This window comes from Urocampus carinirostris, chromosome 8, assembly GCF_059441175.1.
Source record: "Urocampus carinirostris isolate Australia breed hairy pipefish chromosome 8, RoL_Ucar_1.0, whole genome shotgun sequence".
Taxonomy (NCBI): domain Eukaryota; kingdom Metazoa; phylum Chordata; class Actinopteri; order Syngnathiformes; family Syngnathidae; genus Urocampus; species Urocampus carinirostris.
This window is the reverse complement of record NC_142356.1, coordinates 17,544,852-17,569,579: the sequence shown is the minus strand read 5'-3', so window position 1 is coordinate 17,569,579 and position 24,728 is coordinate 17,544,852. Positions and strand designations below refer to the sequence as shown.

The 24,728-nt window shown below is 38.3% G+C and overlaps 1 protein-coding gene across 2 annotated transcripts in view; it reads right to left on the bottom strand.

Annotated features, from left to right (window-relative positions):
- fam13a (family with sequence similarity 13 member A) overlaps positions 1–24,728 on the bottom strand; it is a 64,013-nt gene that overhangs the window by 1,082 nt on the left and 38,203 nt on the right. Inside the window, exons 14-23 of one of the 2 annotated variants that reach the window (XM_088341808.1) lie at positions 19,104–19,224; positions 13,722–13,932; positions 12,523–12,664; positions 11,153–11,234; positions 10,879–11,084; positions 10,723–10,806; positions 8,448–8,543; positions 5,681–5,830; positions 1,681–1,871; positions 1,508–1,609 (exon numbers count right to left, since the gene is read on the bottom strand). In XM_088341808.1, coding sequence (XP_088197934.1) covers positions 1,508–1,609; positions 1,681–1,871; positions 5,681–5,830; positions 8,448–8,543; positions 10,723–10,806; positions 10,879–11,084; positions 11,153–11,234; positions 12,523–12,664; positions 13,722–13,932; positions 19,104–19,224 — 1,385 coding nt within the window. The remainder of the gene's footprint in view (positions 1–1,507; positions 1,610–1,680; positions 1,872–5,680; positions 5,831–8,447; positions 8,544–10,722; positions 10,807–10,878; positions 11,085–11,152; positions 11,235–12,522; positions 12,665–13,721; positions 13,933–19,103; positions 19,225–24,728) is intronic. The other variant, XM_088341809.1, reaches the window with a different exon arrangement.

Here is a 24,728-nt window from a genome sequence, read left to right as displayed (position 1 = left end):
TAGAATAGCAATTTAACTAGAGGGCTCGCAAAATAGCCAATAGGTAGCTTGATAGTTAGCTAGAAAGGTAAACGGGTAAAAAAACTAGATTGAAAGCTAGCTAAAAGAGTAAAAATAGCTAGATAGCTAGCTAGAAAGGAGGCCCAAATCTAGTATGATAACTATCCAAAAAGGTAAAATGTTAGCTAGATGGCTCACAAAAATACTGTAAAAAGTTAGCTAGATAGCTAAAAAGGAATATATCTGGCTAAAAAGAAGTGGCACATTTTTATTTAAAACCCATGAATTGGAATTTAGTTTGTAATATTTCCTGTAAAATAAGTTAATAAAATGATGATTAATACAAAAACATATTCTCATTCTATTCTCTTAATTAATACTTGTATTTTATTCATCAAGCCCGTGGAGTGCTCATCTTGGGATCAAGAGGTCGCAGGTTCGATTCCCGGCTCCTCCGTGTTATATGTCGAAGTGTCCTTGGGCAAGACACTGAATCCCTCATGCCCCCGATAGCTGACGCCGCTATTGGTGTTTGAGTGTGTGTGTATGGGGTAAGTGTAAGGCACATTGTAAAGTGCTTTGGGAGGTCTTCGTTGACTTGAAAAGCGCTATATAAATGCATACCATTTACATTTGAATTTCTAAAATAACTTATGTCGTTACTATGTTATTACTTTACTATGTTATTACCAGGTTAATCATTTAAAATCAGCCAACGCACTGGTGAGCTTTTATCGGAATAGGTCTGCAGGCCCCCCTACTTTCCGTAAGGGACACTACAGTGGAGACCCCTGCTATATACCATTTATTTATTTTATGTATTTATCGGGGTGCTGTGAATTTGGAGCTTATTACCATACCATAATGGGCACAGAGCTGGACAGCCTGACAACTGTAGCTGAGAGACGGGCACTGAAAAAGCTGCGGTCAATCATGGACAATTCATCACATCCACTACACAGCATCATCTCCAAACGGAAGAGCAGCTTCAGTGATAGACTGCTGTCACAGTCTTGCTCCACGGACAGACTGAGGAGATCATTTCTTCTTCATGCCATGAGGCTCTTCAACTCCACCCGGGGGAGTAAAAGCCCACATTAAGCCACCCCCCCACATTTGAATATTACCCTATTTTTAATACAGTGTGTATTTTATGTAGAATATCAACACGTTACAGTGGGTATTTATGTATTATATTCCTTTTACTTATTATTAGTTTATTTTCAACACAAGGATACTGCTGGAAGTGAGAATTTCCCTTCGAGGATGAATAAAGTATCTATCTAGTTTCTCCCCCCTCCCTGCTATCAGGCAATTCCACTTTGCGATTCACGCAACAGAACCAATTCATTTTGTATCCTGGGGTCTACAAACCGCAATGTCATTGACACACAGGTTAGGGAAAAAACAGACCGATTAGCCAATTGGAATGCAAAATACAATGCTAATCAGTGAAGTCCGTTATAATCGTTTTTCCAGACCCCGTAGAAAAATCAAACGAACCTACCTCCCGTTTTGTCGGAAGAACTGCTCCTCAAACTCTTTGAGATCCTTACGGATGCGTTTTTTCTCCTCTCGGGTCTCCTGGAGTTGCTCTACCAGTTCTTGTCTACGGGATGACCACATAAGCCAGTTTTAATTCCAAACCCGACATTTCAGTTCTTGTCATTCAAGGCCTACGTGGTGGCGGAGTGCAGGTTGGACAGCCGCATGTCGGTGACGTTCTTGGAGGGCGTCAGATCGTCCACGGGGGAAACGAAAGCGTCCGAGTCCTCCTGACCGAGGAAGGTGAGCACGTTGAGATCCGGCCGAGCAGTCACTGAGAACTGAGTCTTGGCATCGCAGTCGTCTTCAGAACCATCCTCTTCCTCCTGCGTGAGAAAAGCACACGGTCAGGTCGGACCTCAAAACTTGATCGAGACGGGTTGGGACAACTGGGGACCTTTACTGGAATGGCTGTTAATGGTCAAGATTGGTTTATTTAGCTCAAGACTTAGTTAACATAGGTAGCGTTTAGATACAAGCTGATTAAGTCAAGTCAGTGTTCAGGTGTCTGATGGAGTCGATTTAAGACCGGCTGTGAAAAGTGACTCACGAATGATCAAGGCAGGTTGAAACAGTCGTGTTCTGTGTTATGGTTTTACTCTTTGATTTTTCAAAGATCTGATGTCACAAAGAGTCTTGGGAGGAAATGTAGGGTACATCTTGCAGAGCATTGCTGGATTATTGTTCCTCTCTGCATGTTATTTATTTTCAATGCCGATGTCTCTTCCTGATCACCATCAAGCCTTCGTCTGATAACTTCATGGTCTCACTAAGGTAAGATCTTAAGCCCGAAAATGTCAATCATTGCGTTCAGGTCTGTTTTCTCTGTCGCTCGCTGACTTCTTAAAATGATCCACCCTTCTTTGTCTCCCCAGCTCTCTTTCCGTCTTAAAGTGTCGCGCTACATTCTTAGGACGTAATACTGCTATGGTTTAGGGCCCAATTTCCAACCCTTCAAAAATGAGGGGATGGTCTTAACATTTTCCCATCAACTACTGAAAAAAAATCTGTCAATGAGGGAAGATTGTCAGTTAATTTAAACTCTACATTCCCCCAAAATATAAAATATGTAAATATTTAAACAGTCTTGTATATCTTAGATTTCGTTTCAAAAGACAGGCTTTGACTTGTTATCATAGGTCACCCGTCCTCCCAAGTCCTCACAAAGAAAATATGATAATTTGGATCAGCTTCAGGCTGCAAATCAACTTAATTGGTCAGGCTCAGGGTGGGTCGGGCCAGGCTGATTTTTTTAGGCCTGATCTTACCTCTGCTGTCATGGTACTCCCATTATTCTTATATCATTGTCTTTCTTTTAAATTTTGTACTTTTCTAGAGTTTGTTAGTGAGTGTCATCATAACATTAGTTCGTCAATCAAGCGTGTCTGTTTTTGAGAGAAAGCATAAAAAGCATGCTAAAGTGGAAGTTATGAGCTCTTGACATTAGTTCGTCAATCTGGCTCTAAAACAGGAGTGCTCACACTTTTAAATTCGGCAGCTCCGTTGAAATTTCGATTCACTTTTTGTTGTGAGTTAATTTAAGTCATGTAGGTTGAACTGTTTTTGGTTTGAGAAAAATATTATTCATGTTAGTTGTGTTGAAATTGTAATTTATTTACTGTAAATTGTTCAGGAAACTATTTGAGTTTTATTTATCTTTATACAATTTCATGCTAACCCTAATTTTATTTCCTGCACTGTTAGGTTATGATAGTCGTGTTGAAGTTCTAGTTTATATACTGCAAAAGTTTTAAGAGAGCTATTTAGGTTTTATTTGAATTAAGAACAAATGTTCTTTGCTCTTTTTGCATTATTAAAAATTTCTCACGCCATTTTAATATTTTACAGCAAATTAATATCGGATCCTCTTGACACAACTAATTGGTATCGGCCCAGAAAATTCCATATCGGTCGATCCCTACAGTTTAGTCAGGTCGAGATTGCTACTGACTGGTCAAAAGTGGTCCAGTTTGGACAAAACTGGCCAAGATTACCTCTAAATTGGTGAAGTCATAACCACATTATAACTAGATTGGCTTGGATTAGTTAGTGGTTGAAAATCATAGCAAACCATTCATGGTGTTCATTCACAATCAAAACAATTGTTAGTAAAATCATATTGAAACCACAATCTGGTTTAGCTTCACCATATAAAATAAGCAAAGTCCATGCTGTACAACGCCCGGGTCAGCAAAACAAATCTCATCCAAGAACAAGCGAAGGCACTCAAATGTACATACAGTATGCATCGTTTCACTTCGTTTGCTTTTAATCGTGTTAGTGCATTGTCTCAAAAGCAACCAGGGCAATAACAAAACTGAAAACCAATCCCAAGCTAGGAACACAAAACAAAAAGGATGCAGGAAACAGCAGGCGGCTGTCCAATCAACTGGCAGCCATGATGCAATACATTTACGGTGCAACGAGGGTGGGCAAACATTGACGCGCAAGGGCCACTTTTGTTAAAATATAAGATTTGCTTAACACATTTTAGTTTACTTTTAATCAACTACGCTATAACAAAAAAAGACAAACATTCTAATAATCTCTCTTATTTTTGTATTTCAAGTGTTAAAGAGAGGTGTATTATTTGACCACTAGGTGTCACTACTATGTAGTGCAACCTAAAACGAGTAATAAACACACAAGAACGAATATTAACTACGGAGACTCAATAGGGACAAAACGCACCTTTTTCCCTATATGTTTTTTTTTTTGGCCCATCCTGTGTGGGGGGTTTTAGATACCGGTAGAAGCAAGCTACCTCTAGGTGATGCTCATGTAATAGAAATTAAATGTTAGTACAGTAATTTTAAAAAAATGCATGTTTATATAATCGTTTGGGTATTTTTGCTTATTATTTCAATTGAGAATGTTTTTTTACCACAAGAGGGCTTTGAATAATGCGTACCCTCCCTTTACAGTAATAATTACTTTTATTTATTACCGTTTGATTAAATTAATTGCAGTAATGCACTTTTGAAACGTATTAAATCTTTCATCCGTGTAAACAACATTTACACTAAAGGTAAACTTTTGTTTTAAAAGCAAATATGTGTCTCAAGTTTGCTGTTAACATAATAATTCCCAATTCTTCAAACACTTTCAAAACAAGTATAGTAGTGGGATTGTAGTTTAAAGGGACATTGTGTATTATGTAGTGCCTCCTAGTGGTTCAAAACGGCAATAATACATCCGTTAAAAAAAAAACTTTAATAAAACGTTATTTTTATTTTGTCACAGTGGCGGTACAATGTTATCTTTAGCTATTCGGGTTACAATCTAATGTTCTACATTCAACAAAAATAATTCTGTGCAAATAATAACAAAATGATAAGTCCATTCCATTTTGTGCTTGTATTAAAATAATACAAGTCACCAGTTTTGAGCAAGTTACCCGAATACACAAATGCAATTTGATTTAACAAAGAAAAACAGGATTAATGTAGCTCATTAGGATAGGCTTTATCTAAACTATGAAATTAAATGTAGCCATTTTTATAACCTTATTTACATGCAACTTCGTTATTTCCCCTACTAAAAAGGACATTGTGTATTATTTAGCGCCTTCTAGAGGAAACAAAAACATTAAAAGAAAAAAGAAAAAAGAGTTAAATGAATAGCAAAAATAAATGGACTATCATATAAACATGCATTTTCATTTCTTAATACTTGTAAGTTGAGGAATTTGTATATATTTTACATAATATAGAACTGACATGACCGTCGGCCATCTTGCTGCTAAAGGTACCCCCAAAAGCCAAAACGTTTATGAAAGACTGACTTTGAAAGAAGAATAAGAAGAAAAAGTTGCTATTTCTCCGTAGTTTGCATACTATCTAGTGGTTTGTGGCACTTGTTTTCGGTAGCAAAACACAATGCAACAGCATCTTGTGGTCAAATATTACATAGTGTCCCTCTAACGTCCTAAAATGTCATCTATTAATCAAACAAAAAGATCAACTTATTATGGAATACATTTCAAGTGAATTCTCTCCGAGCCAGATGAAAGAGTATGTGGCCTTTAAGCAATAAATTGCCCACCCTTTATTTGAGGGTCGTCAGTAAAACAGAAGAGAAAATCAACAGGGGATCTGATTATGAAAGTCGCTCAATGCAGCATCAGGCTTTTCACCTTGCCATCGTCGAAGAAGAGCGCGGTTTCGCCCTCGATAATAGGTTGCAGCAGAGGCCCTCGGCGCTTGCTGGAAGGCGAGCCCTGCGGCGACGTCGAGAAGTAGCCGCTAACCGGCGGGGAGGTTACTGCACCCACACTGGCGCCACACTGGCCACACGGACATTTTCACGCGTTAACATCCGAAAAAATACCGGGCCTACACGTTTATGGTGAAATGAAATGCAAGGAGGGAGCTTCCACAAGGCACAGGACTTGGAACATTAGAGGTAACTAAGTTCATTGAGTGGAGGGGTCACCAACCTTTTTAATGTTGGGAGGTACCGTATTTTCCGCAATATAAGGTGCACCGAAAATCCTTCAATTTTTTCAAAGCTGACCATGCGCCTTATAATACGCTGTGTGTATGGATCAATATTGAGTCGCGACCGGTCTTACAACTACGGTTAGCCGCCGCTGACTCAATTTTCTCGTGTAGAAGTAGTGCGCGGTGCATGCTGGGATATATATCTTGGGGCTTGAATCTTTTGGCTTAAGGTTTTCAGAGGTAAAGGAGGCGGGTCCTTTTTAGCATTTACAGGCTTGTCGGCTTAAAAAGGCTAAAGCGAGGTAAAACAAAGCCTGCAATTGGCTGAAAAAGGTGTGAATCAGAAGTTAGGTAGGTCTAGGGCATAGAGAAAATAATTGTACTAATCTGTTTATTTGTAAACAGAAATTATGGGGCTAAACAGACAGCTAGCAACAAGCAATGTATGATGCAGAGATGCTTTTTGGCGGATTTTTATTTTTAATTGGTCTGCATTATCCCGTGTTTTGGAGTACTTAAAAATTTTACACAGTTGGATTCACTACACTCACAGGTGTAAGGAGACCATGGTTGCGTATTATCATCAAATGTGGTGGCTTCAAGAAGATCTCTTTGGTGAGCATATCTTGAATCTAAAGAGGATAGCTTTCCAATGTGGCATGACTTATCTTAGTGACTGGTGACATCGTACAGACAACGTGTCTGTACTTGTCAGACACATATTTGCTTCTCAACAGTCTTCAGAGTTAATAAAGTTTGATTTATATAACTGACTGTTTTGTTGACATTTCTACTGCAGCGCCTTATAGTCTGGTGCGACTTATGCATGTAAAATGTATGACAAAAGAAGATTTTGGGGGGGGGTGTCTTATAATCCGGTGCACCTTATAGTGCAGAAAATACGGTACATTTTTATTAATGATTAGCACAATGATATATGTATTTCTAAAACAACTTATTATGTATATTTGTGCACAACATGCACTAGAGCACAATGCGCACCTCTAATTTTTGATGAAAAATCTGAATACAATTTTTCACATTTTATCAGCTCAAATTAAGCATTGTAGGTCACAGATGTTGTGTCGAGAACTATCACAATGAGATTCGAAATCGGATCTGGGGGGTGACCGGGCAGCTTCTTAACAAATAAACCACTAGGGTTGTAGATTACAAGAAACTACACTATTTTTACTCAGGGCACCATGTTGCTTAATACGTGGGGCCATTATTAAAAATTTTTATTGACACTGTCGCTGACTTTGAAAGACATTTAAAAAAGTGAACATTTTATTTTGGTATTTTGTTCATTGTTTATGTCGTCAATAAATAATTCTAATCAAGGCACCATATATTCAACAAAGTGGTACAGTGAGTAAAAACCATGTGATGTAAGTAATATAGATCACCTAAGTCACTCACGGCCATACTCCCCCATCACCCAATCGCTTCTTCCTGATTAATTGGTGCTTTCCTGATCCTGTATGAGAGGGATCACACCTTATTTTATTGTTATTCAGTGCATTGTATTGGCTATTTGCCCATCATAACGGGTCCCAAGAAAACTAGAGATAAAGGGAGGGGAAAAGTGGATAACAGTGACAATGATCGAATTGTAGAAGGGAATGATTAATCTATGATGTACCAATTATGTACAGATGTCTGCCATGGAAGCACTGCTTAAAAGGTAAAGTAAATGGTTTAACATAATTTTAGCCTTACCTTTATTACCAAATTGTTTATTTTTATAATCGTCACATTTTAATAATTATTTACGTACATGTTTCATTAATATTTTGGGTAGGTATTTCTTTCAGGATGTGGCTATTCTAAAGCAGTTTTAGGGGTTGGATGTAGGCTATTATGCAAATATATACGTAAATATTCTACATCGAACTTCCAACATGTCAAGTACTTGTGATGACAAACAAGCAATAAGATTAAGCTCCTGTTGTGCTTGCATCCTGCCGGACAAATGACAACTCAGCACCCGGAAAAGGTCATTTTGCAGCTACAAAAGCAAGACTAACTGCAGGAGTTGCCTTTTGACAAAAGCAAAACAAGTTGATGGTTGCACAACAGCTCTTCAGATGTAACACCGTATTTTTTTCCAGGATTAAACTCTGCACACCTTTGCAAAAATAATACAGACTGGCTGATAACATTAGGACAGTGGTCCCAACTTGCGTGACTCGAGGGGATTACAGAAAGACCTTTACGTAACGATATTCAGTTGGGATCATTTCTTACATAATGAACAATGGTGAACAAATATGGGCGCAATGTTTGGGGGACTTTTTTCCCCCTCTTTTTATATTTAGCAGGGTGTGCTTCACACGTGGCCACAACTGTTGGACACTTAATCCAAAACTGGGATTAAACGTCCGCAATGTGGTTTAACACGAGTGCTATAATAAAAACGAAACGAAAAAAACCTGGATTTACTTTTAAGTGACTTACAATGACCGGGATGGTGGAGGCCCGACACAGGATCTGCTTGACCAATCTGTATCTGTCGTACAAGGGCTTCATGATCTCTCGCTCACTTTTGGTCACCTGAGGTGATGAAAACAGGGAGCGCTTGTTATCGTAGCATGCAGCTGTTTTAGTTGAACAAAATCAGCGAGAAATTACGAACAATGGCATCAGTGAACTGAGATAATCGGCGTGACCGCTTAAGTCGTTGTTCACACTTCATTGGTGATCTAGGTCACATCACGTGTAAACAAGTTTATTTTCGGTGTCTGGACCCAAGGGACAGCAAGGAGATCAGGTAAACGGAAGATGAACCTTGCTGTTCAGCCTTGTCGTTGGTTTTCCGAAACATTTAATTGAAAAATATAACTCAAATATCAATCAATAATCGGTTTCCAGTTGTTTCAATGATCAGGTAATACAATTAGACTCTCAGACTACCAGTACTTGTTTCTAGCAATGGAAAAGTGTCACACTTAACACACATGGACACATATTCATATATTCTTCATCAAATGAGCCATTATTTCAACTTTTTCCTACACTACTGTAATGTGAAAAACGTTGGTCAGACAGCCACCTCTCATTTAATTTACATTTTTATGGTCCAAAATAAATGTCTCTGTAGTTGCTATGTGTATTGTGGATAGACCTAAGACATGTCTGCTCTGAAAGGCCCGACTGAAACCTCATCACCGTTATTGTGGCCACACGATGTTGCCACGAAAGTAAATCATCCATCCATTATCCGTACGGCTTATCCTCAGTAGGGTCGTGGGGTGCTAGAGCCCATCCCGGGTGTCTTTGGGAAGTGGGCAGGGGACGCCCTGAACAGGTTGCCAGCCAGTCGCAGGACACACAGACAGACAACTCACTCGCTCATTCACACCTAGGGACCATTTCGACCGGCCAATTGACCTGAATGCAGGAGGTAATCGGAGTGCCCGGAGGAAACCCACGCAAGCACGGGGAGAACATGCAAACTACGCACAGAAAGGCTGGTAGCTGGATTTGAACTCATGACTTCAGAACTGTGTTGCAACTCACCCGCTATGCCGCCAAATAAATCAGTGAATTGTTAAAAAAGACAATTCATAAATGTTACTGAACCTTTTTAGTTCAAACAAAATTTTTTAAATCTTATCAACGCTTTCACAATTTCAAGAATATCGAAAATGGGATTTTGGACAATTAAGGCCTTATTTTAGAATAATGAATTAAATGCCGCAGGAGCCCTGGTGTTAGAGCTCCATTTTTAGGTCATAATTTGTTCTTAAACAATGTAAAAAAAACTATACATCAAACCTGCTAATACTGAAAGTGTAAAGTGGATAGCACTAATGCACCATTAATTACCAAGAAACAATCATCATTGTCAATACAAATATAAGTATAGTTTTTTTCCCCTCGATTTTGTTGTTTTCATAGAAAATGCGTATTTTGGAATTTGCTATAAACTGGCTTAGTAAACGATGGCATTTTTGTAGTGTTTGGTAGTATTTTGGTAGCAGTGTTAAAGTTTTACTTTGCGTTTCCACAAATTGTAACTTTACTGGATGATCTCAAGTCTAATTTTATTTTCAAAGTAATTCAGATTATTTTGAGCAAAAAGTCATAGAATGCGTATAATTGAAGATGAAATTATATTTTCAAAGGTGTAAACAAACAAACTTTGATAATTTTTCTAGTGAGCTTAGTTAATCATTGAAGGATTTCTTTTACCATTCTTATTTATTTCATAATGTGTTTCAATTACAGAGCAATTTATTATCCTCTCACAAAGACTATCATAAAATACACAATTTATCTTAAACCTGGAAGAAACCCCTATAGCAGGGGTGGGCAAACGTTTTGAGTCACAGACTACATTGGGTTGAAAAAACTTGAATAGGGGCCAGGCAGGAGGAAGAAAATGTACAATTTATGTATTTAATTTTTTTATACATGCCAATAGAAAGTATTAAATTCAACACCTCTGCAATACATGAGGAAAAAAGATAACACAGGCCAATCCACTGTTTCTCATTTGAAATTACTTGCAAAAGTTGTTTCATCGTCTATTTGCTTATAAAGGGACCATTTCATCCAATTGGTTTCTAAACACTCAAAATATACAAATATATTTCAGACATCCGGTGAACATATTTTAAACTGAAGATCATTAATGCGGGTTATTTTTCTCTTGCATTTGCCCACCCCTGTACTTTATCAATAGAGGAGTGAAAATCAATCATACTTAAGTAAATAAGAGTTGACTTACAGGTCGTCCGTGTATGCTTTCATAGTAGAGGAGAGCTTTCTGTAGTGCCAGTTTCTCAGCTCCAATCTGCTCTCTTGTCATATCCTGACAAGAAAAAGCATCCAAAGTCAAATGGCCGCCAATCATCAGGCAATTGTTCTGTCCCTATCCTGCAACCTTGATGTCCTCAGGTCGATTGACCTCCTGCCTCTTCTCCTGCAGCTTTTTAAGGATGCCCTCTAAGGTGCTCTCTACGGGAGGATTGGGCACTTTCTCCAGCGTAGGTTTCTTCTCCAGCTGTGAACCGAAACTCTTGGGAAGGGTGTTACTGCGTTGCCGCGTCAATGGCGGCAGATCCTCTTCTGATTTCATCAGCTTGTGTTCTGGGAGAAAAAAGGACGAATGTTGTCGGTGATGGTGATCAATCAAACAGTGCTTGAGAGTTTTTTACCTTTGAGTTCTTTGCGCAACCTGGCCAGCTCGTTCATCCATCGCAGCACTTCTGGGTTTCCCGCTTTATCGCTGTGAGAAGGCTACAAAGACGGCAAATGATTGTCATTTTAAATCTCATAGTAGAAACGTTAAATGTCAAAGAAGTTTATTCTGTTTTTTATATTGGACATCTGCAAAGAAAGATGCATAGGATGCCAGTTCTTCATTTGGACTGTTATGCGCTGTTTACATCATAGTCATTATAAGCCAAAAATGTTCATGTTGTTTGATAACCACACCCATTAAGGCGGATCTGCTTTTAGTAACCTAGGTGACTTAATTACGAATAACGAGCTTATAAAATAGGTGGGAAATCTCTTGTCAGAGATTTGGGTCCTCTCCTGTCCTTTTTGCCAGTTCAAAATCCATTGATGTCTTCTCTCCTTATTTTGGGTGACGACTAAATAATAAACGTCTCAAACTTGTACTTTAAGGTTGGATTTGTTAGCATGGGTCCAAACAAGGTAATAATGGGATCAATGTAACCCATACCAACGTAAAAAACGTGTCTCGATCAGAATCCCCCACGAAAGAAAGGACATTAAGACTTGAGATGTGTTATTTACTTAGGAAAAAAAAGATGTGGACAGGTCAAAAGATTACCCAATTCTTAGGAAAACTAGAAGCTCATAAAAATTGTAGGATATTTGAAAGCGCACCCTATAATATCGTATCCCAAAAAATTGGAAATGCGCAGTTGCAAAAAAAATGCATTTACGTTATGTATTAATCTATGAATGCATCAATTTTAGTGGTGAAACCAAATTTCATAATTATTTTCCATGGAACCGTTTGTTTTAATGTTCTGCTTTTTTTGGTGTAACTCTACCTTTTTTTCCTCTTCTAGTTTTAATTGCATGCACTTTATAATCTGGTTCAATTTATGAAAAGACAACTGTTTTCTGAAGGTGCACTTTATAGTCTGGGAAATACGGTTATATGTGGGGGAAAATACATCTACCCAATTTTAAAAGAATGTTAAAGGTTCTGTCCGGGAATGGATTTGACTTCTATTGCTCTTTCTACATCACCTGTTGGTGCATCAAATAGTGTGACATTCACCCTTTCACACACAACTGCACCCTTGCAAAATATTGCCAGACCCATGGACACTTTGACATGGCAAAGCATCAATCTCAGGTTCTCTATTAAAATACAATACAGTTGCACAGTAAGTGTTAATGTGATCCCCATCTTATTACTTAAGGAAAATAAAGACTACACTTTAATAATAATTGCAATAAAATGCATCTCATCAATTCATATTTCAAAATCATCCAGCACAGTCTTTCACAAATTCATAAAATTTTCAGATTTTTTGCAGCTCACCCGATATTTTCGCTCCTCCTCAAACTTCTCTTCAAATCTGTGGATCTTTTTCTTTAGGATGTGGATCCTCTTGGTTAGCTGGGGGGTGGTCAGCTCCTCCTTGTCATCATCGTACGAGCCAAGTGAGGAGCTTCTCCTGCGACTATATGCCAGTGATACCATTTTTTTTTTTTAGAAAAACAATTATCAAGTCCAAAATTAACAAGTACTTGAGAGAAACTACAAAAATTCCACACTAAAAGCCGTTACTTTTATATACAGTGCAGCTTATTATTTTTTTTCCTGTGGCGGCACTGAGGAAAATGGAGAGCTGCTCTTTTCTACAACGCATGCGCACCAAATATGAAACACCGCTGGGATGTCTGAAAACATTTGTGATGCTTCTATAGAAAAATTAGTCCATGTTTTGCCAACATTATTCATATAATACTTAACAGGAGCAAAATGGGATGTCTAACAGTACTTTACTCAATATTTACAACATACTCACGATACTTCAACTTTTTGCCAACAAATGAAGTTTTCAATTCATACATCCAAATCGAGCAGAATTGGAAGTTATCTATAAAAAAATGTTACACTCCTCCTTTGGAAACAGCTGCATCAATGTCAGATCGCTGAAGTTTCCTAATCCTCGAGGTACGTTAATAATTGAATGCAATTTGGTCCATCATTGTGGCAACCACCAATGACAACACAGAGATTACTTCCACATCTGTGTTAAAATCTGGCACTGTCCTCCACAGTATGGTGGCCCGGGCACTGTCATCTAGAAACATAGGGCTCAAATTTTATGCGACGCAGCCCTTTTTCGCGTTTTCTTTTGGTGTAGTGGTAAATATGTGCTCGTCTTTGTAATCGCCATCTCGAACGGACACATGATCCAAAAACACGTGATGTAAACAATTATAAAGGACACAGTTAGGCATGCGGGGGCACAGCCCCATTGGTATTCAGCAGCTAAAGGCTTCAACTCCAACTTCCCCACGAGGTTGGCGTCGGTAGTGCGCCGGACTTAAAATGTAAGAAATTGACGCGAACAAGTTCATTTTTTTCACTGTTTAAACCTGCGGCTTTAAAACCTTGTGTGGTTTGTACAAAGGCAATATTGAGCTTTGTTCCTAAATATTAGCATATGGCTTTTAATCAGGTGCGCTGTGTAGTCTGGAATTTAGGGTACTATCCTGAAGTGGGCTTACCTGACAAAAGAGTGAGAATTGGGCGGTGAAGGCGGCACTTCAGTGTCATCCAGATACTGCTGGCAGTGATCGTAAGCGTAGAAACGAGGGGACGGCAACGGATCGCTGTCTTCCTCTAGTAATTGGCGGATAAGGCGGCCGCCGCCATATGGTGACAAACGGGCCTCTTCACCTTCTGCGTTATCGCACCGAGAAAACGCTGGCACGGGATCTGTTTGACACACAAACGATACACAATCAATAAAACATTTATAAGAATCTATATTTAAGGTGACATATCCATCTGAATTAACAGTTTTGAGCATTTAGCCTTTTGAAAATGTCAATTTCACATTTAAAACAAAGTCAACCTGTTTTGCAACAATCATCTGTCTGAAAGTTCCAGCAGATCCTTGCACTCTACCATCTCGTAAAAATGTGACTGTTTTTCTTTAGTGATGTGATGAGCATTTATCAAGTGAAGCCACCTACAGCTCAGGTTGCCCTTTAGCGCCGCCCCAGTGGCTCCCTGAATATGTTTCTAAAATGCTTGGAAATTGGTTCATGTAGGACTTTTAACTTATTTGTGAATCACATTCTTATTTTAATTTTAGAAATGGCGTAAACAACTTTTTTGCAGGTCCAAAAATAGTTATTTTTCAGTTTTTCATGGTTCTTTTAACATTTACCGTTATCGATCCTTGCCGTGAATTTCCCTTCGGGGATGAACAAAGTATCTATCTATCTATCTATCTTAAAGTGACAGTATGTACAGTATTATTAGACCACTAGATGTCACTGTATGGTGTAGTCCAACTGAAAACAAGTGCTAAAGAGCAAAAGGAATACAAACTACTGAGACTCAAAGTTTATACTTAGTTTTACCATTTTTTTGCCCAGCCTTTTTTAAGTTTTGGGCACCCGAAACAGCAAGATTGTAGACAATTATATCAGCTCCCTTTAAGTTAGCCTCATGTTGTGTGAAATATATGCTAAGTTGTCGACCTATGGTCATTTTAATAGATGCATGTTTATATTATAGTTCATGTATTTTGCTTATTAATGAAATCAATAATTGTTTTTAATAATTACGTTTTTTTTGACTGCAGGGAGGTGCTAAAAGAGACATACTGTCCTTTTAAAGTGCTGTGTAAATACAGGTTGAGTTGAACAGCATGAGCTGAGGTTTGTCTTAAGCGATGTTAGCAATGTGCTAATGCTAGCAGATGATTTGTGATGTAAGCATTAAGGTTTTTTTTAACAACTAAAAGGTACACATACTGTCCATTTCATTTTCAAGAAGTAGCACATAGTGTGAAAAAAACATGTGAACTGATAAAACGGTAATAAAAAGTTAAAACAAGAATAATAATATATTAATAATTTCACATACAAGTCTAACCAGAGTAGAAGTCGCACCCCCAACCAGATTTAGGAAAAAAACTGGCTTATATTCCTGAAAATGCAGTACGTTTTTTTAAATACCAAAATAAGCATGGTTGCCTGTGAGTGTCCAATGGGGATTTAGACCCCGAAAAAGTAAACATACATAACCCAAGAGTGGTTGCTGATAAAAGCTGTATTCTTCATAGTCTAAACACTAACAAATCAAGACATTTCGTACTGTGGTCAGAAGACAGAAACAGGAGCCTCTGCCCTAGATCTCCATAGCAACTCTTACTCCATAACAAAAGCTATCGTGAAGTTGCCATAGCAGCATGCTAAATCTTCTGTGGCCTGTAAAAGTCACCAGGCAGCAGAACAGTTAAGATCTCCAGTGGGAAAAACTTCCACTGGGACTTTTCTGTCGCTCTGTTGTGTTTATGCTCTCGTCTGCGCCCAGTCTGTCATTATGTGGACTGACAATCCACGCGCTATTAATAATGCTTGGCGGGATAATGTCAGGGCGTGACCCCCGCTGAGTGGTACACTTTGTTCTCTGGTACCCTGCCTCACATGCCCCAGGACATTATATAGACCAGGGATCTCAAACATGCACCACCTTCTTAAAAAAAAATCATTTTTGGGGCTCATTTTTCCGCCAATTTTTGTGTTTAATTTTGTTTTTTGGATCTTTTTCAGTTGTTGTTTTCTGTCTTTTTTTTTAGGGTTTTTTTGTGGTTTTTTGCCATCCATGCTCTTATTAAGGAAAGGCTTAAGTGAAAAAAGACAAGCCAAGCATCAATAAAAAGATAGAAAATGTCAGAGCACAGCAGGTCAAGTCTAAAAATGCAGCCGCATATTTTCCTTAGTCATGGTGAGTTTGTTTCAATTCACACCAGGGAATGAGCAGCTCCAATCTCCCTGCAGGCTCCACGTACGTGCCCTTCATCACGCAGCAGAAAAGCTGTGGTGTCAAAATGTTCTCATTAGCGCCGCCTGGAGACACCTTTTAAATCAACGACGTCCGGATAAAAGTGCACTAATGAAAAACATTCCCCCTTGCCAGCAAGCTATTCAGCTAAAGGTTGACAAAATGCTGCAGGATGCTTGAGTTTGTTGCCGTGCCGACCAAAAAGGTTGTTGAGGCCTTTTCTCCTTTGGTCATGTCAGAATAAATTAGCTGAGGGGGGAAATAATTGCTCAACAGTGAGATTACTTTTGCCCCGGAAACAAAAACGTTTTTAGATTCAAGACAAATAAGAAAACCTTTGGGGTTTGACTATGTCTATTTCAATCCCACTCTTAATAATTACAACCTAGTCATTACCATAGAAACAACATAATAATTACAACCTGATAATAAACACATTATACTAACAAACCATCTTTCCAAGGTACAGCAGTTTGATAATTGTGTGAACGCTTGGGAATTTCTTACATTTCTGCAAAGAAAATCCCCTTTGATCGTTGTTAAAATCACACAAATGGTAAATGGTCTGCATTTATATAGCGGTTTTCAAGTCAATGAAGACCTCCCAAAGTGCTTTATAATGTGCTTCACAAATCAAAAACCTAGTGTCTGTTTAAACTGAAACCAACCAGTTATTTAAATGTTTCCATATTTTAATGAAGATGCATGCAAAATGGAGGAATAAGTAATATATCATGGTTTATGTATATGGTCACCGTCATGTGAACTAATTTTCTCTCCTAAATCAGTTTTTTCCCCTAGGAAAATGCAAAAACACTCTTATTGAATTTTGGAGAAGGATGTCTTTTTTTAAATGAAAGAAACAATACATTTAATGTTGAGGAATTATTTCAATAACAAGAATGGATACCAGAGATAAATATTTTACCCATCACTGTGACAAAAAAACGACTTTTTCATAAACCATTAAGCGAAAAATGAAGAAATAAAGGTGTTTTAAAAAAAATAAAATAAATGTGTTCCTTTGAAAAAAATAAATTCTATAAGAAGATAAAAGCATCCGTTTTCCTCACTGCTTGTCGACACTAGGGTCGCAGGGAAGAAAACAAATGATGTGAATACTTTAATTTAAATACGTTTGAAGTGAGGTGACTGAAATTTCCATGCGTTATTCCCACATTCGTTATCTCAGTGTTAAAGCTTTAAAAAAAATAATCTAATTTTGTCTTCAACTATGTTTTATTTCGTTTGTTTTTGTTAATTCTAATGCCTAAACTATTTCCTGCATTCATCAGCAGTGCATAATACATGTTCATACCTTATGCCAGTCTAAGAACTACGTGGAGTGCCATGGCTAACGTTGACATCAATGATAATAAGGAAATTGAATTCAATTAAAACAAACAATATTTTCCAGTATGTGTACATTCACAACTGCATAAAACAATGTTAGTGGCCCGCTTTGATGGGACTAGTTAAAAGAATCTTCAAACAGGCTTCAAAACATTATTATTACCACTGGACCAACCAAGCATTGATTACGACCCTGCAATTTTGAATTGTATTCGCACAACCATGGGAGGAAAAATATTTCATAGATTACCCCAGTCTCTAATGAGTCTTGAAAATTATGTTATTAAGTCTGGCCCTCTCTGGACATAAAGTGTACCTTAAACATTATTTTAGCCCAGGTCAGAATCAACAATTATTGTAAGCGTTCACGTGATAACAGGGAGCTTCTACTGCAGATAAGAGCCAGAATTTGAACCCCCAACCCTTGTGTTACAGGATGAACCAGTGTATCGAATGAGCCACAGCAACAAGGCTGACAAATGACAGAGGAAAACAACGCTTCCCACTATGCTTCCATTTACAAGATCCTAGCCATATTTAGCACCACAGATACTTTCAAGTGTCACTTGGAAGGAACGTGACAAACACATGAGAGCAAGTGGCGCCCCCTTGTTGGCGCATCTGAAGAAGCTTTAAACGGCAAATCTGTCCTGCCATGTGCAGGCGACTAACATGAAAGATGTGGCTGGCAGAAAGTCAATTGGGGCAAGGGTGCCCCTTGCAGCCCGCAATGCTACAATCGCAGCCTTGCTGAGCTAGGGTGTATCAATTGTCAGACAAAAACATTTTACAATTTTATATTGACACACTATATTACATGTGTCAAACTCATGGCCCCTCTACATTGTACTATATTGCCTGCGAGACCATTCTGAGAGAAGGATAAGAGAAAAATTAGCTGCTTTGTGTCAAACAATGACTTGTAGTTTTAAATGTCCACTGGATGTCACTGAGGAAACCCATCCTGACATTTTGTCACTTAAAAGTCACTGACACGGTTCTTATGGCGACAAGAAAAATACTAGATTGAAAAAAAAAAAAACCAGCACCATGGTGTTTTTGTAGAAGTTTAGGGAAGCTTTAGCTTCTTTCTATAATATACATGAAATCTAACAGCGAAGTTTCCATACTCATTTTGGGTGATTTAAAGTCCGATTGTTTTTATATTTTTGGGATTTTTTGAGGAAGTAAAATCCTAAATTGTGCTGTAAGCACTGACGCCATCTGTTTGTCCTTGGTAATTCGTCGTGCTGCCAAGCATGTCCTCTTAGCTGCCCTCTAGAGAGCCCCCCAGACATCCTTATGCTTATTACACACCCCTAAGCCGTCCCATGTGTGCTACTTGATTGAAGTTGACAGTTTTGTTCTGCCAAACATATGGTAGGCCTGCAAAAGTTGTTGTTTTTTTTAACCATGTGGCATCATCAACTTGTTGCTTCTCATTCCAACTCAGCCATGCATAATTACTGCAACATACTGGGTGTGTTAGAAAAAAATTACAGTAGAAAAAAAAACAATGCTCGGCCTTGTTTGCAGAGCACATGCTGGTCATGTGACTTGGATCCTAGAACACATGCAAAAGTGCCACGTGTGGGTAAGTGAGTGATACGTAAACGTCAAAATCACGCAGAAAAATAAACTGAATCCATTATCGCTGCACATGCTTCAGCCCTTGATCACTAAAAATCATGTTGGTGTATTTGCATGCGAAGTTTCTAGTTTCCTATTTTCCTTACCTCCCCAGTTGCTGTCCAGGCTGGGTGTGTCCTCGCAGCTCGCTTTCTCCCGATCAGGGTCGAATGCCTCCCTGCAGCCGCAAGTCACGGCGGTTGAATCCTGGATCTTCATCCTTGGCGTCTGCACAACCATTAGAGAAGGGGCAAAAAGACAGAAGCGCTCAGTTTAGCTTTGATTCGGCAGCGTGCTCGCACCCCAGTGTCTTAAAAGAGAGCTGCGGGGAAAGGGGGCGGCAAGCCTGCTTGCCATTGGCCACCAAGAGGCCAAGCAAAACATACGCCCATTCTTCGGAGAGAGTGGGCGTGCCTTCCCTACGTTCCCTACCCCACCCTGGACTTGTTTGTCTCGCAACAGCAAAAAGGGAGGAGGGGGAGGCATAGCTTGTGAGCCAGCACACGTAGGCTGACAAGCTGATTTTTTTTTTGCTTTCCCCAGAACAAACATTCATGTGAGATAAGAAGCTTTGAAACTAAAGTTTTTCACATCTGAAATGCATGCACTCCGTCCAGGAAAATAGGAAAACTGTACAGCCAATTTCTTTGATGCAAACCGATTGAACAAATTCAGCAAAACCCGCTCTCCATACAAAAGCCATTTTTTTAGCACATTTTATTTTTCTGTGTGATGTTCGATGATTTGATCAAATTTATGAAATAATAATAATGCCAGAGCCTGTGTCCCATATCAAAAAATATACCACTTTAAACTTGTTTCCCTTCAGTCATTATTGAGGCTCATTTTGACCGTTATTTGTTTTTGGAAATAATGCTTTCAAAACAAGGTGCCAGAAGAGTTCTTTCTTAGATATGCCTCAATAAACTGAAAACTAAAGGTTCCTGGATGTATTTCCACTCAGCGCAGTGGTTGTGTGTGAAAGAGAGCAGAGCGTGCTGTGTGTGCATAGCTTTGCCCACCCATACCTACTCACCCAATCAAATAATGTGTACTTGGCTAGCGTTTCTGGGCAATTACAGTTGTTTCTGTGTGTTTTTATCTGAAAAGTATCACAACAGTGAACATATATTATTTAATGAGCTTCCATATAATGAATTTTTAAGCTATGTACAGCCAAAAACAGATCTGTTGGTGGAAAACCTTGATTAAACTGCAGTAAAAATGTGCCCTATATATTCTGGAGCAAATGACATATATAAGCTTTGGCTATTTTAGAGCTAAAGAGAATTGGAACACTGCAGAGAAAATTTGCACGGGTTACATTTTACCATCGAGCCATAGGTTCCCAGCGCCTGGCATATACGGAAGTATATTACCATCTTTGTGCAATGATTGATCAGTCCAAAAATGCTGCTGACAACCATCGCAAAAAATAAAATAAAATACAAAAATAGATGCATTGGGAATCAAACTTGGGTTGCAGCGGTGAGAGCATCGAATCCTAACCAACAGTGACATAGATGATATATGAAAAGGCATTTGATTTTCTCTCATTATTACACTAATTGTATTCATGGTAGCAGAGAGGTATGATAGAGAATCATAAAATCAAAATGTTGTCCTAAAAAACAATATGTAAAGTCAAAAAGCACGAAACAACTCTTTTGTGTAGCTGAATTTATGTTGGTATTGTGTTTATAGTTTACTTTTTCAGTAAAGGATTTTAGTCATGGCTGATCATAATTAACACCGGCAGTCTCTTACAATGCTAAGTTTGATCTGAGTAAAATTGAAACCAAATTTTATACTGTATTTTTAATTTAAAATTAGGTGTATGATAATACCCAAGTGTGCATTATACACAAATAAATACGGGAACATACAAATGGTTACTGTATGTAGTAGCATTTTATTGTAATTATGAATTTCCGATTTGATAGACCGCATTTCTGGTCTTTAAATCCTGGTCTAGAATGTTTGATTTTAGGGGTACTTTGTAGTCTGGAAAATACGGTAATTGTTTTTTGTTTTTGTTTTTTTTTACTGTGCGGTTTATTAAACAGCGCACAGATATGACCAAACGGAATCACACTAGAAATGGATAAGATCCAATTTTAAAATAATGCTCCTTTTTGGTTCTAAATTTCTGGACTGGATTTTGGCTTCTATTGTGTCATGCATCGGCAGACCGATACACACCTCGAATTACGATTGGACATATGTTTAGCAGAAAGTGCTATATTCATTTTTATTCACAGGAACATATAGACAATATAAAATAGTTTAGGAAGTTTATTTTATGTTTAGTCAACAAAGAGGATTTTGATTGGTCATTTTTTATATGTGACATTTCAAGAGATAAGAGACCAATAAAACATGATATCTTTGAGTGTAAGACAAACAATTGTGAAGTTAGGGGGAGTGTCATGATAGTCACTGCACAGTCAAAGCCAGAACAACTTTTCAATAATATACTTTGGGTTTATTTAGTAACTTCTGAAGATGAACGGGTAAAGTAAGGAAAACATGAGCCACGGACCGTTGAGACATTTTAACAACTGAAAGAAAAGAATGATACATGCTAGAAACTAAAAACTCACATCGCGGTATCTACTTTACAAAAGAGTTTCAGGGATTCTAAATAACTAAAGAGCTAATTTGCATGGAATCAGACAAATGTGTATATATGACTTTAAAAAGGAGCTACACTTATATGAATGTGACAATAATACCAGCCCTCTCCCAGGACATTTTTTGGCATGACTTAACTTGTTTTAACTCTGTTATGGAAGTTACAGCATACAATCTTTTAAAGTTGCAAGAGTTTTAGGGATTTTGAAAAAATACAAAACTTGTACTCGTTTTTTGTGTGCAAAAGACATACATTCAAATGTAATTTTTTTTCAGAACACACAACGGATTACAGGTATACTGTGGTTGCATTCCAAGAAATTCTGTAAATTTGTAGACTAACAAAAGTAAATAGGGGGATACTTCTATCAGGCAGTAATACAACCACACAAGAAAAAAAAACCTTGAAGAAGCAGGAAGCCTTAAAACCCGATAGAGGACTTTTTTTCACCAATAGAAGATTTTTACTTTTAATATATATTATTGGAATACAAGAACGCGTCCAAACATCCCACTATCCTTTTACAACACCTCTCCACTCATTCCTATCACCGACAAGCACCTGTATGATGCGGCAGGGGTAAACCAGTGAAAGCTGTTGGGCCCTGCTGTTGAACAGAAGAGTGTGTTGTGTCACCTTGACCTGAGTGACATGGCCGCTTTCTTGTATCCCATTCCATCTGGAGGGACGAAAGCATGACCAACTTAGGTGCCGAGATGCCTAACTTGTTTGGGTGTGTGGGCATTTGGGTTGGCCATAGTCCAAAAATGTTTGTGTGTTTCGTGCAATTTTTTCCCTTTTTTATTTTCTTTGTTTTTGTATGTGTTTGTCATGCTGTCGGTCACCCCTCTTGAGGAATATGACCAAGGTAGGTTAGGTAGGTAGGTTAGGTGGATAGATAGAATACAAGACAATAGGACAATCATCTGCAAAACTACAAGACTCAATGACGTGCAGTAGGGTAGGCAGGTGAGGCTTTGCTTCACCTGTCAAAAATATAAAAATACAAATATATTGAATGGTCATATTTATTCAGAGTTTGAGTTCTTTAGAATTCAACTACATTCTTTTGGTATGTGTGATAGGCTTATGTGTGACACTATGCACTACTCTAATAGGCTCGTTTATGCTGTCAATCAAAACAAACTGCGCACGGCTAGTGCTAGCTTTTAGCTGCTCGTTACATTGAAAAGGAATTCGTCAATTAGATCGGATTCTGAGGAAAGTCAGAAAAATGCAAAGAAATGCTAATAACCACCGGGTTCTCCATGGACTGCCATCGGGTCCAAAAATCTACTGATGTGGCGTCAGGAAAGAAAGCGATAGCGAGGCTGCAGGTCCGGCCTACTGTTTCGGCTAGGTTAACACCTCTGTTAAGTCCCTGCTGCAGGCACTATCTTGCCAATGCCAGATTCATTAGCCATGAAACGATAACTGTTATTTTGTTTTGGTTGTATACTCTGAGTCAGTAATGACTTCCTCTCAATGGTAAGTTTAACCCTCTGGAGGCTTTTATGTGGGTGCAATGCTACTTCGTGAATTTTCACTTTTGGCAGGTGTTTCTGGCCCCCATTAACCGCAAAAACTGAGGGATCTCTGTATTTGTATATCTGACTGCGTCTCACCAGACATGAACTTCACTGCTCGTCGACAAGACTGCAAATGTTTGTCAATTGATGACATGATTTTAAAAAAAAAGGAAATGGCCATGCTGTTCTAATACTTAGAGCCTAATCAGGAAGACGTGAGCATAATTAGGTAAACAAGATAACCTCCGAGCTGTACGTGCATTTAGAGCATGTCCAATTTACACTTAACTGACAGGGTCCCATTTCCTGTGTCTCTGGGTGTAGACTGGCTATTTTTAGGGAAAAACAAGACCGAGATACAGCCCACAGGAGCTCGCCAAATGCCACGGACTACTTACTGGAAGGGTTGTACTTGGATCACATTACTAGTTGTCGTGTACAGGAAACTCGTAGAAGCTGTTCTCGAATGCTGATTCCAATTCCCAGTCATTGAATAAAATTAACTACAGTTTTTGGGCAGTGTTTCCCAAACAGTTACAAAAAAAGTTTTATAATATTTTTAATTTGAAAATATAAAATCACATACTTAGTCTAATTAAAGTTTCACGATTTCATGGATATGTTACTAAATTCCTAAAGTAGCGATTATTGATGACATGTAAAACATGCAACAGATGTGATCACTTTTAAATTAATGTCTATGAGACTTAGTACAAGTGACAGATTTACAATAACTGAAGTTGTGATTAATCATACAATTTAATCAGACCTCTGAAAAACCCTATTTTGTGGACGACAAGTCGCAGTTTCTTTCATAGTTCGGCCAAGGGTGCGACTTTTACTCCGGTGAGAATTATATATGAATTTATTAACACCTTATTACCTGGTATATCAGTTCATGTGTTATTTTCACACTAAACCGCAAGAGGGCGCTTTAGACCAGTGTGGATAATTTAAACCTTGCCGTGTCGCGCCCGAAGAATGTTACCCCCCATTAAATGCCCCCCTAGCATTTGCCGCTCGCACAAATGACTCAAATGACTTTGTATCTCATTTTGGGGGGAAATTTAATAGAACAGTAAAGCACAGAAAATGCGCATCTTGTAAAGAAATCACTTTTGAGCAAGTTGAAAAGACACCCCCCCCCTTTTTTTTAATAATCAGGACACAAACGTTCTAAAATAGACATAATTTCGCCAAAGTAAATCTTTTAAAGACACCGGTAATCAACAACTGAACAAAAACGGCACTGAAAAGAAAATCATATTCTACAGATTAAAAGCTGCAAATATTTATACATGCAGACAAAAAGCAGAAAGCGGAGGTGAGGATGGGTACAACGCAATTGACGTAGAAGCGGAAAGTAGAAGATTTATTACAGTGACATTGACACTGATGATGGAAATATTATTGGATTTAGTGATTTCCAGTGAACCTGATAGCTAGCATAAATAACATGCTTGCCAAACTATCTGAATAACACTTAATTTGTTACTTTATGACTAAAATTGACTGGCATGTCGATCATGTAACGTTCGTACGCCGTACGAACTTATTCAGCCTGTTGT